The sequence below is a fragment of the Eurypyga helias genome, unplaced genomic scaffold (assembly GCF_000690775.1).
Source record: "Eurypyga helias isolate BGI_N326 unplaced genomic scaffold, ASM69077v1 scaffold17351, whole genome shotgun sequence".
In the NCBI taxonomy this organism is placed as follows: domain Eukaryota; kingdom Metazoa; phylum Chordata; class Aves; order Eurypygiformes; family Eurypygidae; genus Eurypyga; species Eurypyga helias.
Window position 1 is genome coordinate 11,101 of NW_010230437.1, and position 16,528 is coordinate 27,628.

General features: G+C 37.5%; 1 protein-coding gene across 1 annotated transcript in view; it reads left to right on the forward strand.

Annotated features, from left to right (window-relative positions):
- The window catches only part of HIBCH (3-hydroxyisobutyryl-CoA hydrolase), a gene marked incomplete at its 5' end in the record, with an annotated part of 42,144 nt that overhangs the window by 10,302 nt on the left and 15,314 nt on the right, over positions 1-16,528 (forward strand). Inside the window, 3 exons of the mRNA XM_010160750.1 lie at positions 9,844-9,922; positions 14,626-14,771; positions 15,642-15,728. Of these exons, the coding sequence (XP_010159052.1) occupies positions 9,844-9,922; positions 14,626-14,771; positions 15,642-15,728 (312 nt within the window). The remainder of the gene's footprint in view (positions 1-9,843; positions 9,923-14,625; positions 14,772-15,641; positions 15,729-16,528) is intronic.

Consider the following 16,528-nt stretch of genomic DNA (forward strand, 5'->3'; position numbering starts at 1 on the left):
TCTTATGAAGTAAATCGGTAGTGATGTCATAAGCAGCTTGTATGTTACACATTTTAGTCAATAGAAATTCCAGTACACAAAGGCACTGAAGTTGAATAATAGCTATCCTTATCCTGTCCCATTTTACCTAGACTGTGTGGCTGTAACTTTTTAGGAATGTTCCTTTCACTACCAACATATATATATAAAATTTCTGGCATACATCTGCAAATAACATTTTTTCTTTGTTTCTTCCAAAGTATTTTTTAACAAGTGAACATCAATGTTCAATTTAAATTACATATTAACAAAATGGAATTATTTGTGTTTTTTGATAGCCTGACATTATGTAGAGAGGACCAAAGCAGCATAAGGAAAAGACCACACCTTTCTTACTGCTGCAGATAAAAAATAAAGTTCTTTATTCCCAGATTTCATGTGTTAGCATCTGAGTTACAACTAGCTGGACTGCTGCAGTAGGTGGAAGGAGTAAAGGGAGGAAGCGTGTCTAAGATTCAGTGATCCACAGCTTGAGTCTGCCCACTACCAAAACCAGTTCTCAGTGACGTAAAAGTAGGAGAGGACGCTCTGCCCTCGCTCTCTGTGCCATTTGTGGGTATGGACATCTGTGCAGAAGCAGTCTTGCCCTCTGAGCAAGTTGCCTGGCATTGCTGTCTGTCGTTTCTTGCAGACTAGTGAAACAAAATGATTGTGAATGTAGCACCTCATGTTTCCCTTTTCTTTTCCATAGAAATATTTAAATAAAAGTTGTGAGCCTGTATCTAAATCCAAAGCTAAAATCTTGTAAACCACTGAATATTGGCATTGCAGTATGTTTAGCTGAAGTGACTAAAGACTGAAAATGGAAGGTGGGAAGTGTAAAGACAACCAACTGCTTCACTTCATCGTGATCTCACTTGAACTTTGAGCAAGAAGAAGCCAGACTAATATGATAGGCTGCAATAATTGCAGCCACTTCATATATGTTAAGTGTCTTCTGATATTCCTCAGGCATATAAAATACAACAGTGGTGTGTAAGCTCCCCATTTTCCTCCACATTGTAATATGTCTTTCCATGTGTGGTTTTTTTTTAATTTAGTTGCTTTTAGGATATATGTATTTGCCTTTAGATGTGGCATGTAGCTTTTATACAGAGATGTAGACAGCAGCATTTGAGAGACTAACAGTCAGAAACTAGGACACATTAGAATTAACCATATCTCACATTCTTTGCCCACCTGTAATACAGTTTGTAATTAGGGGAAGGTGCATCCATGAAATGCACAGGTGGACACTGCTCCGAGAACAAACAGCTACTCATTTGTTGTTGAACACGTGGTGCAAATTTTATTGCAAACTACAAGTTCTGCTTATTAGTTATTAGTAATATATATGTCACCTGCTTTGGGTGATGAACTGCAGCATATAGAAGTTGTGCTTCATGAAAAATTCCTGTTTTACACAGCACTTCTGTACTGTAATGGACATTATTACCCAATTAACCCTTTTTTACAGCAAGGAAACTAGAACTTAAAAATGTCAGTGCTTCTTGGGACTTCTGATTCTTTTTCTTCCTTTCTATAAATATATCATGCATCTTGTCAGTCATCATCCTCTGAAAGTTGAACATCTTTGGTTTTGTTTTAATTTGTGCTCTAAAATCTGCCCTGAAGTAAAAGTAATTGTCATACTAAATCTAGATAAGCTGCTTTCCAATTCCCTCTCTTCCTCTCCCTCTCTCCCCCTCCCCCTGGAAACTCATGGATGTGTACCACATAGAAGCTTGTGGCCTATTTTGTTGCCAGTGCTTCAAAGCTGAGGGCAGCTTTTACTGTAAAATGGAATACAGGTTTTGTGAGTACTTATTGTACTTTGGAACAAATCTTTGTGAGGTTGACTTGGGTACCACTTAGCTTTTGTAGCGCAGGATGTTGAAAACAATGCTGAGGCAGTACTGAGAAAGGATTCGCTCTCTGCTGACATTACAGTCTATTTACCATCTGGCATGTTGGTCTGCCTGCTAAGCTCCTGCGTGTGATCCTAGGGACACATGGTGCACTTCATTTTGTAGCTAATCGGACTATAGCATCAGCAGCCCTTGACATCAACAAAAAACATCCACTCAATGTTCAACGGTTTGCCTGCGATGTTATTCCCCAAAGGGCTTATCATAAAGCACTGTCTTGAAAACAAGTATTTTAGATTATGAGTATGGGTGCAGAGTAAGTAAAACTCCCCTCCCTCCCCCAGCTCTACAATGACTGAGTTGTTTAATGTACTCTGTGAGAAGGAATGGAAGCCACTATTTTACACCCAGAGAAGAAAGGCAGACTTCCTGAGCACACACGGCACAGATATTGGTATTATACAGTTGTACTGCACTCAGTTTTAGAATTACAAGAATGAGTGTTTGCATTCCTGTGCAGTGTAATGACATACAGATCGCATTGTAGAGCAAACATCACTTGTCTACTCTGCAACTAAAGCTGAAGTTTTAAGCTGTACTTTCTAGATTATTTTTTTTTTCTGAAACCGGTGTATGTTTAAAGGAGGTTTTATTTGTGGGTTCTTGGCAAGCTTTCCTAACCCTGCACTGTTGACTGTTATTGCAGAGAGTTTTGCAGGCTTCTGCACAGATCTGTTCTGTTTAACACCAGACTCTTTCTTGCTAAAAGTTCCACTGTTCTTCTCTTAATTCTAGGCCTTCATGTAGATGCCTAGTCTCACTGAAACAGGTGTATGTTTAAAGGAGGTTTTATTTGTGGGTTCTTGGCAAGCTTTCCTAACCCTGCACTGTTGACTGTCATTGCAGAGAGTTTTGCAGGCTTCTGCACAGATCTGTTCTGTTTAACACCAGACTCTTTCTTGCTAAAAGTTCCACTGTTCTTCTCTTAATTCTAGGCCTTCATGTAGATGCCTAGTCTCATATTGAGACATCTCATTATTTCCCTCTCCTTCCCTTTATTACAGATCAGAGAAGGAAAGGTCGGAAGAGAATTATCTTTTCCTGCTTTGCCATCCTTTCATATTTCTGCTATTTTTTTTTTAATTTCCAGAATTTGAATGCTCGTTTTTTCTCTTGAGTTAATCTGTGTCATACTTTTTAAGCATTTTTTCTTGAGAAATAGAATAACATGATGAAATCCCCTGAATTCGCTCCTGTCATCCCACACAACTCTGCCCCTGTTTAAATAAAGTTCTGTTGCATGAGCCTGTCTTTAAGAACACCAAGCGTTTCTTCAGTTCTAAGCTAAATCCTAAAAGCTTAGTTATGTGTTGATGCGAGTTGCTGAAACAGGTTCCCTCCCACTTGCCTGCCCTCCCTGCAGATACTGAGATGTGGCGAGTTGGACATAGAGATTTCTTGCAGTAGCTATGGTTTTAGGTGATACAGAGGGACAAACAGACAGCGCTTGTCTTCCAGAATTTTAGGATTAAAAAGAAAACACACTTACTATCTTTTTCTGAACATACATGGCCAGTTACGTATAACACTGGGGAACACACTGGGGACAAAAGAATGCTTTCAAATTTAACACTAGAAAAAGTTTCACTTGCTAGTAGTTAATTACTTTTACTACAGGCTTTTCAGATCTAAGTCTTTTTACATCTTCTCTTTTCTTTCTGATACAGCAGAATTCTTGTGTCCATAAAAAGTTCTGCTTCCTCTGACATGAAAGAGAATTTTTTAAGACATAGCTGACTCTTGATGCCAGGAAGTTTTGTAGGATTACTAAATGTAAGTCATAGAATCACAGAATGGTTTGGGTTGGAAGGGACCTTAAAGATCATCTAGTTCCAACCCCCCTGCCATGGGCAGGGACACCTTCCACTAGACCAGGTTGCTCAGAGCCTCATCCAGCCTGGCCTTGAAGACGGTCAAGGATAGGGCAGACAGACAAGGATGGGGTGACGGCCAAGGATGGGGCTTAGAAAGTAATGTATGGTAGTGAAAAAGAAACAAAGAAAAAATCTGGAAATAAGCTATTTCAGAAAATTCTGAATAATCAGAAAGAATTCTTAGTAGAAGTTTTAATGTTTGCGTCATGGGCGTCGAGCCGCAGTGTCTGTAGGCCAGACTGGACCATGAAGCCGAACTGTTCAACCTGCTGCTTTTTGCCTTGGAGGAGCCAACATACATGGAAAGGGAGGACATGAAACTGCAGGCACGTAATCCCTGCTGCAGAGGAATGTTCTAAGTGCCACTGCGGCTTCTATAGGGTCCACCAGTTGAGATCATAACACCAGTATGCTGGTGCTCACCATCAGAAGAACGGGTCAATCCCTGCGGATTATGCAGGGGAAAAAATAATATCTATTGCAGATAACTACCCTAATAAAAACGGTTTGAGATCATTGATAAGTTTTGGTTGGTGGTAAAAAAATCAAGAGGACCTTTAAGAATTCAATCTAAGTTCTGTTGATAAAGGACACTTACTGTAGCATTGGTGCACAGAATGGCCTAACCATTTTATTCCCAAGTTTCACGGTAAGAATCACCTGACCTGAAGGTTACTATTAATGTAGTTGGATCAGATTTGTTTAAATAATTAGGGGTCAGGAGGACAAGACTGAAACATCAGATATTATTACAGATAATCTATCTTCAGTCAGGTTGTGCTTCTGTAGGAATCTGGACTGAGAATCTCTAATGCATAATCAGTATGTGGGAATGAATATTTTATATTTAAGTTATTATACATTAATATTTTATGTTTTGAAACACCACACTAAATGATTGAAAACTTCACAAAAGGCACTGGTTTTGAATGATATTATGTATAGAGTTGATTTGTATGTCACTAACCAAAGAGTGATCCTCTTCGTCGATTGATCTGTTATGCTGCATTGCTCTGCTTCACTAAGTCATCTTGTCTGTTAGTGTCTACAGATAAAAATGGATTATACTCTTTGGAGTGGCCCATAACATTAATGATGAATGAAGGTTAGTTTTGATTCAGTTTACGATTTGCTGGGTCTGGATGCAGGGGGTGATGCTCTTGGATCAGTGATTTTTGATCTAACATAGCTATAAGCTCTTGCTGCTTCCCGAATAAATTCCAGTCATTTACTTTGCCAACTAATGCTTTTGGAAACATTTTTGCTGCACCTTGTTTTTTGCACATCTTTTACATGTTGTGCTGCACGTTGCTATTTTTAGAGATCTGTATTCAGATGTAATGCTGTGTTACGTTCAGTTTGGCTGTTGATTGCCGCACTTCTGTTGTGGCTCTAGCACTACTGGGAGCTGTACTCTCATGCAGTTAAAAGTGAGTGTGATCACTGATTGTGAACTGTTACAACTGGACTTTCACTGCAGACAATATTGATACTGGTATTACCATAGAATTGTTTGCTTGAACAGCTAAAAAGTCTTTATAAGCCTAGTGAAGATGGCACAAGCAATGTTCCTGAAGGCCTTTTCTGTTTGTATTTCTTTTATTCTGTGTCTTGTGCTTTCTTAGGCAATGATTCCTTTACTGTCACAGTTAGGTTATTTAGTAAATAGGTAAGTGTGATTTATGGTTTTGCTGTGAAACAGATCTACTTTTCTGTATGTGAACAGATGTTTATATATGTCATTGAGGAAGGGCATACTTATTTTGCTCTGTATGGTTCTCTGTGGTGCTGGCCTTCAATTTCTTAATAACTTCCTTAGGTGTAGTGAGAGCTCTGATTTACTAATAGGGGTCATTCTCAATTTAAGATAATAGAGCCTTCTGTCTACCACTTAACTTTTAAGATTTATGGTTGCTGTATTCCATTTCTCCATCTATCAGTAATTTGCACCTTGTTTTTCATTAGAAAAATTTTTTTAATAAGGTTCTGTATTCATCATGAGAAAAAAATGGAAATTGATAATAAATTTTTCTGTACACAGTCACATAATGACTTTTGAAATATGGTATTGAGTAGGAAGTCGTGTGTGGGAAGTAAAATTCAGATACTCTGCTGGCTTTTTCAGAAGCTTGTTGAGGAACTCAGACCAACCTGCCTATAATATTATGTGCCTATTTGAGGTGCACTGAGTCTAATTGTCAAGTTGTAACACACTGTTTTGAAGATTAATATCTTAATATCCACATAGTAATAAATCTGTAATTTGTAACCAACAACTTGATAGCCCATCTGTCTCCAGTAATGCATTGTCAGACCACCATTTCTGCTCTTATCTATGTTTTTGATTAATTCATATATAAACTCAAAGGAAAGATTGTTTGGATCAATTGCTTGTTAATTTCTGAACTCCTTAACTTCTAGTCTCATTCTTTACGTATCCTTTACAAAATTCAAACTTTCAGCTGGCAGTGAAAAAAAAGTTTCATGCCAGTATTAAGATAAACTATCTGGATTGAAAAACAAGCCTCACTGACCACAGGTATCTATTATTTGGAAAAGTCCGAAGGAAGACATTAGCTTTAGTGTATATTTTAAAATCATGAAGGGTAGGACTCTGACAGTGCAGGATATGTTGCATTTTAATAGAGACATTATAGCAGCAAGATTTTTATGTGTAAATGTTGGGGCTGTCTGGCGAAATGAACACAGCCCAACTGCAGATATCTTAATAGTGTGAAGGGCCGCCTGGGTGGGACCCCAGCTGTGTAAGATTTCAGGTAAATTAAAAAAAATAATTACAATATCCAGAAATGGAGGAGGAGTGCATTTAGTCTTCTAACTGGAAGAGTTTGTTCTTTAGTCAGGATATTATTAAACTCATAAGCATCTGTCCTCTGTATTAGATGGAGAAGATTAAACACATACAGTGAATGTGTTAAAATAGCCATTTGAAACGTTGCAAATAAACAAATAAAAGCATATGATGACCAGTTGAAGAAAGTGCTGGGGTTTGCGCCCTTAAACCATTAAGTCATTTTTCTTTCCTAATGTTACCTTAATGGTGGATTATTTAGAAATGATCTTCAAAGAAGTAAGGACACATTTGCACATTTCCTTTCTAAGGGATAAGAAGAAAATACAGTTTTAGTCTTTTAAATACAAATCTGAAATTAAGCTATGATCTGTACCATAAAACTTGGAAGGCTATCTAGAAAACAAATCCAATTATGCCTTAAGCACTTTAAAAAGTGAAATCTGATTTAATTACTTCTTTCAACTTTTTATTATTAAAACTCTGCAGTTATTTTTATCACAGTAAAAAAGAAACAGCTTGCAAGAGAAGGTCTCTTCATGAAGTTCACACTCTAGTCTGTTACTTAATACTCAAGCTGAAAATTGGAGTCCTTATACAAAATTCTGATTGTCTAGAAAATAAGCCCTAAAAAATGCTTAATGGTAGACACTATTTGTATTCTTAGATATGGGATTAGAAAAAAATAATTTAAGCATTAGAATGAGCAAAAAGGCATAATTTAAAAAAAAGATCATTATTTGTAAAAAGGTCATTATTATTGCTGAACAGGCGTAAAAATAACACCAGGCTTCACTAAGTGGAGGGGAAGTGTGCTGGTATGACATTAAAAAAGAAAAAAAAAAGTTGGAAGTGAGGAAGCCACATTTCCTTCCATTTAAGAGTTCTAGAGCTGTTTTAGAGGTGAATGTATGTAGCTTTGCATTTGCAAGAGAGCAAAACACAGGGCCATTGCCCTTGCTGCTGCTCAGTTGAAATCTACAGGCTCTGACCGGTGCTCAAGGGAAAGGGCTGAAGGACAGATGAAGGATGAGACATAAGACTGTATCCTGTGCAAATAAGATTGAGATGTTTGCTCAAATCCCATTTGCTTCCTTGACACAGAAGTACTTCATGTGTATAGTTTTGTCTTAGTCTCTGGATATAAAATCAATGGTGATAACCAGTTACCTTAAGTGTCCATATCTCAGGAAATCAGACTGTGATCTTAAAAGCTTCATACATCTGTGCCAAACCCTGAGACTGGCAGATATTCATTTTACAGAAAGAACTTGAAGGTATTTTCAAATTCAGTCATGTATCACCTTAATGGGATAAGCAGTAACAATTAGTTTCTTGCCAGGCAGAACTGTAAGAGAGGCCAGGTGGGAATGCAGGAGAATGGTGTGAGGAAATGGATGTAATTTTTATTAAATTGAGGTAACTTTAAAAAATTTTAATGTAAAACCCACCCAAAGGTTGCTGTAGATAAGGAAAATGAAAATATCTTTTACTCTTTCCAAAAAAAAACTATAATTCTGGTCCAAGCAAGTATCACCCAATTAATCCCACTGTTTTTGATGGAAAGCATGAAAGTATGGAAAAGAGAATGCTCCGTGGTGACCTTATAGCACTTTGCAGTTCCTGAAGGGGGTTGACAAGAAAGCTGGGGGGGGACTTTTTACAAGGGCCTGTAGTGACAGGACAAGGGGTAACGGGTTTAAATTGATAGTGGGGAGGTTTAGATTAGACAGCAGGAAGAAATTCTTCACCGAGAGGGTGGTGAGGCAGTGGAACAGGTTGCCCATAGAAGCTGTGGATGCCCCATCCCTGGAAGTGTTCAAGGCCAGGCTGGATGTGGCTTTGAGCAACCTGGGCTAGTGGAACTAGACAGTCCTTAAGGTCCCTTCCAACCCAAACCATTCTATGATTCTATGAAATACTCTGAAGACGTTTGTGAAGACTAGTAGCCTTAGTTGGGTAAGGTACCATTTTTCTATTGTATGAACAGTTAGGAATGTTACTTAAAAATCTATTACATCTTCATTAGGCACTGACTTCTTTTGGCCAAGTATACTGAAGATATCTTAGTTTTAATAGAAAAATTGGATGGTTAGAAGGCTCAAGCAAAGGGAAATTTAACAGTGAGGGAAGAAAGTAAACTGAAACAGTGGAAACATACTTGTCTGAAGAAACTTGTGAAATACTGAGTAGAGGGTTTTGTCTCCAGGTAGATCTACCATGCCTTTCTGTTGACACGTATAATATAGTTCAGCTTTGAGAAGTGAGACTCCTTTACCCATATGTTGTAGTTGTGCTCAGTAATCCAAGCATTCTTGGATTAATTCAAATGTTACTAGTAAATAATAGTAACTTTGTCAGATAACAGTTTTTCTTTAAATTTGTCAGTTTGCCTCTTGAACATTTATCTAAATGAAATAATTTTTGTGTGAACTGAAAATATTTTTTTTTTTATTGGGCCTTGCTGCTGCTCACTGCCTAAATCAGAAAAATTGTGATAGACAACACCAGGAGCTTTTCTGCTCCTGAGGGAAGTGTCTCATCAGGAAGGACTGCCAGAGAAGAGGGCTAGATACTTAGAAATGGGAATTCTATTTGTGACTTGAAGAATAAAAGTCCCCAGGTTAAATAAATGAGTTTCTAACCACATACTTTGAATTTTCTTCAATAATGCTGAAAGCTTCTCCTACTTAAAATACTTCTGTATTGACAAAGTAGGTAATTATTGCATTATAAGAATAGTTAATTATGATTTCTTTTGAAAGTATTATAATTAAAACTTTGTGCAATTCATGTATATTCCAAAAGTAATGACTGTACACAAATTTTCTTGCTGGTTTCAAGTATGTGCAAAAATTATAGATGGGGTCTTCATTAGCAGAAGGATGTCAACTCCCTTAGTAGTCTAATGGATAAAATGGGGTCACTTTGTTCTTTTGCTGTCACTTCTTGGTTTTTGAAGTTAATCTCTATATGACTCATCAGTCTTTTAAGGCACAGGATGCTATTTCAGCCAGATCATCAAGGTAATATGATACTTTATTAGTGGTTGAGCTGTAAAAGGCCTTTTAATTTTGTTGAGATGTGCATGGTAAATCTAATATTATTTCATAGTAGAGCATAGCAAGAGCTGTGTTACACAGGGTTATGGTTATGATTATTTTTACCGGCAATTTTCTAACTGTGTCCTTTGCTTGTGCTCCATGCTTAGGGAGTTGGCCTCTCAGTCCACGGACATTTTCGAGTTGCTACAGAAAGGACACTTTTTGCAATGCCAGAAACAGCAATAGGTAAGTATTTTAACAGATGATCACATGTTAACATGTTTGAAGTTTCAGTGTTTGCATAATCAGGATGAAATGTCTTGGACTGAAAGCAGTGGGGCTAATGAAATAATTTTAAAAAGCAATTGGAGCATTTTCTACTACATTAATAGAAACTTACTTATATCCTGAGAGGTTGATCATTGCGGTCCTTAACCTGGGTTTACTAGACTGACACAAAGACTGTCAGGATACATTTTTTAAGAATGGAAGTAGATCTAAGGAACTAAGTCTTTGCTACATGTGTAGGCAGATAAAGTCTGAAGATCCCTGTGCAAATATGTCAGCTTCCCATTTGGAACTCGTTATGAGTCAAACCTGCTGCACTAGAAGGTGATCTGCAATGTTAACAAGACAGATTTTGAAATTCAAGCTTTTCTTGTAGATTATTAATGTAGACCCATTACAGTTGTGTATGGATTGTCTGCAGGTGAGATCACAGTGTCTTTTTTTTTTTAAATAACAACATGTACCTTGTCTTTTCTAACATTTGATCGTACAGCTTCTTTGTCAGCTCTGAGATGTACAAAACAACAGGTTGTGTCCCAGAGCCAAATGGGTTTAAATACTACCAAAGATGGGTGCTATGGCTCAAGAAAAGTCAGACAGATTAAAGCAAACCCTCCTGTGAAATCACTCACATTTCCCTTCAAGGCAATTCTGGCACCAGCAGGGTATCCACATTGAACCTATTACTGTCTGGCATATATACCCCATTAACGCTTTCATCAACATCCAAGCCCCTTCTCCCTGCTTTTCAACAATGTGTCTGAAGAAAGCTCAAACCTTATAGCCTATTCTGCATTTCTCTCCTGCAAAATTTCTTGTTCCTATATCCTTCCAAGCCAAGGCAGCTGAAGGATGGTTGCAATTGTTTTTATGTCCTCTAGGAGGAGAATGAGACTAGTCTGTAATATGGGGCCCTGTTGAACACAATTATCCAGAATAGAGGACCTTATCTGGTGGTTAAACAACTGAAATGGCACCAGATATTCAATCTTAGTTTCACCTCAAAGGATTAGTTGTAAGGAGTAGTGACCATTATTTTCTTAAAAGAATTCCAAACAATTATGTAAGATTAAAACAAAGAAATAATGTTTTAAAAAAAAAAAATCAGGATGCAGTTCTAAAAAGAGAATAAAAGTAATAATATTCTTCTTTTGTTGAGAATATTTTAAGTAAAATAACATTATTACAACTAAAGTTAAAATGCATACTTAGCTAAGGATTGGATTTTTGTAGTGCCCCATTAGTAATGCTTAAAAGGTCTAACGTTTTTCATAATTTTAAAGGGTGCCTTACACACATTATCTAATTTTTATGGCTTTCTGGCCTATATGAAACATTTCACAAGACTTACTCTGAAATTCTTAAAATATGCAATGTGCTGTGAGTGTCAAGTGAAGTAAAACATAATAAACCCCCCCAAATAGAAGCAAGCTCATTGTCATTTTAACGCCTGAAAAAAATATTAGAGCAATTTCTGCTAGCTGATAAATATCATGTAATTTTTCTGAAAAAAGAAATTTAGGATGAGAAAAACAAAAACTACTGCAGGCCTCCACAAATATTACAGCATGAATTTGCAGAAATCCTGAAGTTCATAATCAGTTGTTGTACAAGAAAACCATTTGAAGGAAACTTTTTTTTTTTTTTAAGAACTAAACAGACGTTCTTTGGGATAAGAAATTATTCTAAGAATAAAGATACCTTCTCCACTTTTTTCTCCAGAGGTAAAGATATGAGTAGTCATATTAACAAAAATGACGTACTTTACAGACATCTCGTCTGCTGACAAGGATTTATTTAGACAAAGGTAGATTGTGAAGACATGTAAAGGGAAAAGCTCAAAACGCACTTAGGAAAGAAAATAATTAAAACCCTTTTAGGATCAATTACAAGTAAAACCACTGAAATCTGTTTGGATTTAAGGGCTCAGCTATTTTGATCCATGTGGTGTAGGTTTGAAATGTCTAGCTGTCTAGATATTGTATTAATTGATTTTTTCATATGTTCACTTATTTCAGTAGGCATTACACCTTTTCTGTGAAATGAAAACAAAGCCTTCATTCAGCTGCTACATTTTCACACAATTATTCTGGTTTACACACCACCATAAATAAAAGGATATAGATAGATATGGCACTTTGCAAATAGAAATAAAAGGCAGTTCTAGATTGTGGGAGTTTGAAACCAACACAGATAAGATAAAGCACTGGAAAGCAGCTTAGATGTAGGAGGGTGTGGAAAATCCCCTGGTGGGAAGAACAAAAGAGGAAAGTATGTTGTAAGAGTTGGGCTTTAAGGTAATGTTACAATAATAGTGGCCCCTTTCTTGTACATCCCTTTAACTTTTTTGCTTTTGGTAAGTCATTTACTCATAAATCTCCAACCACCTCTGCAAGATAAGGTAGGAGTGTGGTAGCACTACCTTTATTTGATGCTTGGCAACTGCAGAGTTCACAACTGGGATTACAGTGAAACGTGTTGCATTTGTCTCAGAGCACAGACTGCAGGTCAGCATTACAAGCATAGGCTTTTAGCCTGGCCAGCCCAGCAGACACTCAGTTTGTCTCTTATTTAAGTAGGGATTTGAGAAATAAATGGTAAATGCTGTCAAGAGAAAAAAAAAATCAAGTATATGGAATATTTGAATAGAAACCCAGTAGCAAGTGGAAACATATGGGAAGCATTATTGAGGGAAGTAAGAGAAATACGTAAAACAGGGAAAAGAGGAGTAAAATTATAAATTAAATTCTTATAAAGTGGTAAGAATGATCAGCATCAGTATTTTAATAACAGCAAAGAGGAAAAGGTTGTTGCTGTTGCAGTCTTGGTGGATGGGGAGAATAATGTAATTGCCTTTTTGCTTTGGAGGGCATTTGTAAGAGAAGTTTCATTTTGAAATGAGGGATTTTTTTGTAGTAGTAGGATATCCAAGGGGAGACAGATGAATAGAAACATGAAACTAAATGACAGTCGTGGCATCAACAGTATAGATATGATGGCTCAAACTGAGAAGGTAAAATGCAGAGTAGACTATTCAGAATGTGAGTACAGATGAAAAGGAAGGTAAGTGATGAATTGGGATTAAGACAGTTTACGGCTTTCAGAGGATGCCAACAAGACATTCAGCATTTTAGGAGAAGAGCTGTATGTCTCAGTAGACTGTGGGATGAAGAATAAATCGGTTAATGGCAGCAGGAAGATCAGTGGGAGTAGAAATTGAATACTACAACTGTAACTGATAGAAGTGGCTCCTAAAGACAACTTTGTGGTCTGTTAGAGGGAGCAGAACTAAGAGAGGCCCAAGTGAGAACCAGAGGAGAAGCTGAGAGATGGGTGAGAACGTTAGGCAGTGATGAACTTCAAAGATTATTGAGAAGAGAAAACACTGAAAAGAAACTGCCCAAAAGAAACCTCCCCTTGATTCCATCCAAGAGGAGAAATATTCAGGGACCACTGATTTCCCACATCTTAAAATACTTGTAATAGGGTCTTCTATAATACATTTACTCTTTTGTGTCTGAAAGCAATTAATTGTGAGTGAAAAATTACCACCCTCTATCAGAACCCCATTTAAACTCCTTATGTACATCTTAACTTTCCCAGCTAATATCTCTGCTTTGGCAACTGTTTTCTGAGTTTCTTACTGCTCATTGGTATGATTTTTCTTTTTTTTACATTTATCGCTTATTCTCTCTGAGTGAAAAACACCACCCCCCCTCCCCCTTTAATTTCTTCAAAAGACTTTATTTTGTGAGTGCACTGTAACTGAACACGGCTTCTTTCCGTTACCATTTCTGAGATTGATACAACTAAGCTTAACTTTTCTTAAGCTTATGTCTGTTAAAAATTATAAAAAGTGTTTGAATTTATTTTGTAGGTCATTAATGTATATGACAGAATAAAGTAGATATTGACAAGGTGATGGCTTTGAATATTTAAACTTTGCTAAAATATTTTTCAATTACAGCTTTTAAAAGTCTTCCAAATTTTATTCACAACTTGGAATTTTTAAAAAGTACCATATTTTGTAGATTAAAAGACAGTCACTAAACTGGAAAGTTTTAGAATTTCTTTTTAAATAGCTGGTTAGTCATAGTCCTGTCAAAGAGCCAGGTATTAGGTCAGCATTTTGTGCCTCCACCTTCAGAAAGACCCTGGCAATACTGTTCATCTGTTAATAAATTCTAAGCCCCCAAATTTGTTCAAACTTAGCTGTGCAAGAGACACTTCATTGTTTGATATTTGTATCGTAATAAAAGATTTCAGAGGAAAAGCAGCATCTAGTTTGAGTTTGTACAGATTATTTTGCAATTCTTTGTGCCACTCCTGTTTTTTACTGAGAGCACGCTTGATTCTGTGGGCACCTAAAAAGGTCTCAGGTTGTTGGCAAATAGAATGAACACTGTTGTCTGGTCTGTGCTCGGAGATTATGTGCCAGTGGAAAGAAGAGTGTTTGGAAGAGGTTCAAGAGTTTGCTTTTAGGAAGGGTTTTGATGACAGAGAAATGTCAAACCAAGTCAAGGAGAAACTTGGGCAAGAAGAGAGCCATGCCTAAATCAGGGAGATGAAAGTGAGACAAGAAGAAATAGCTACTAAGTTACATACATCATTAGGACAAGTTCTTCTCTGTTCACTTTTTTGTTTTCTTTTGTTTATTACAGGCCTTTTTCCTGATGTAGGTGGAGGGTATTTCTTGCCAAGACTATCAGGGAAGATTGGCTATTTCCTTGCACTAACAGGATTTAGGCTGAAAGGAAGAGACGTACTAAAAGCAGGCATTGCTACACACTTTGTGGAATCAGAAATGGTAAGCTGCTAACAGTGCCAGCGAGGGCACAGCCTACAGCCGCAGGGACGGGTCTGAGTTGCGCAGCGCACCACTGTACTTCTACCAACTTGCAGAGGCACAGTCATATTAGCTGGTCGGGCACTGGGCTCGTAAGGTACTCTCAAGCTGTCACGATAACACTTGCCAGCTAGTGACGGCTTTACTTGGAAGAGGGAACAAATACTGCTGTCTTCCTGATTCTGCTGTTGAAGGGCATGATTGACTGAGCATAACTGAAGTTGCCTGAAAAATTGTACCGTTTAGACAATAGTGCCTGAAATTAAAGATTTCAACAACTGCTAAGTCTTTAATCTAGCTAATACCCAATTAAGGTGTTCTTTATCAGCCTCCTTAACAGATAACAGTGGCTGTAAGAAGGTGTAAAAATTAGTATATTTGATAGTCAGAGTCATGTTTCCGTAACTTGCATGGACATAAGCAAAGGAGAAACAATGACTTGCTTTCCATGACTGTCATTGTGGAGCTGGTTAGATACTATTTTGAGCATGGCATGGTTGCCAGGCGCCTGCTCTTTCCTCTGCAACTGCTGTAGGCTGGCTTTACCTGCTGCAGCTGTAGCACTTCACTGGGGGTCTGCCAGGGAAGCAGAGATCTTTGCTGATCACTGCAGACGTCATTAAATCCAGATGGTTCAACACTGAAAAGTGAACTCTGGCTCCTTCTGTTGTTTACTTGGTACCTCTAAGATCTGTCCGAACGTTGCAGGGAGGGGAAGGGCAGGGTGTGGGAATGTCTATGTATGTATATAGTGCTATTACCATAGCAGTAATAATCCAAGAAGTACATTCTGTTTGACTTGCTGTTTTAATTAAAAATTATTTTTAATAGCTGCCTGCCTTAGAGAAAGACCTGACAGCACTGAAGTCTCCTTCAACAGAAACTATTGCAGACTTGTTGAACTCTTACCATCTGAAGGTAATCCAGTCAGTTACTGAAATCAAGCCAAATTGTTAAATATATGTTAATACAACTTCTTTTTTATCCACACTACTGATCATTGGTTGTATGGTTAAAAAATAATGGGTTTCCAAACTCTTTGCACTCTATGAAATACTAATTTGTAGCACTAATGCCTACAGTGGTCAAGATGAAAATTTAAAAGTCTTAGTTCACTTTTTACTCATTTTGGACACCTCTCAAACTCCTGTTGTCATCAGCTCTTATGTGCATATGTAGGTTTCCAGGCACTAGCACGATGCTGCAGAAAATGTACTGCTGCTTATTTTTTTTCCCATTTTTCTTGGATTTCTAGCGTGCTTTGCAGAAGGCAGAATAGATAGCCACTAGCAGACTGGGGCCTGAACATGATGGCAAGTGCAGTGTGGAGAGTTAACATGGAATTCAGGCATTCTGACCAACACAAATGACAGAGGTGGAACTACTGGCCTAGTCCCGAGGCTGTAGAAGTTACAGTGCCAGTTATTAAATGTGATGCTGATCACTTGGAAGTGGATGTTGTCTTTCTATCCCAGAAACTTTATCAACCTGAAGAGATATTTTGCTAGCATGATTCATTAGATTTAAATTTCAGCGTTATTTCGATGCAGATCATCTGCAGTCCAGGTTTGAAGCCTGACTTTAAAGGCTCAAGCTGTTCCTTTGGTTTCTGAAATATTTTATATGTTTGTAACCTTGAGATAACTGAAAGACTGTGACTAAGCAAAGCAGTTGTCAGTCGGGTAAGTATTAGCAGAGTGCAGGTACGCTGTAGGGAA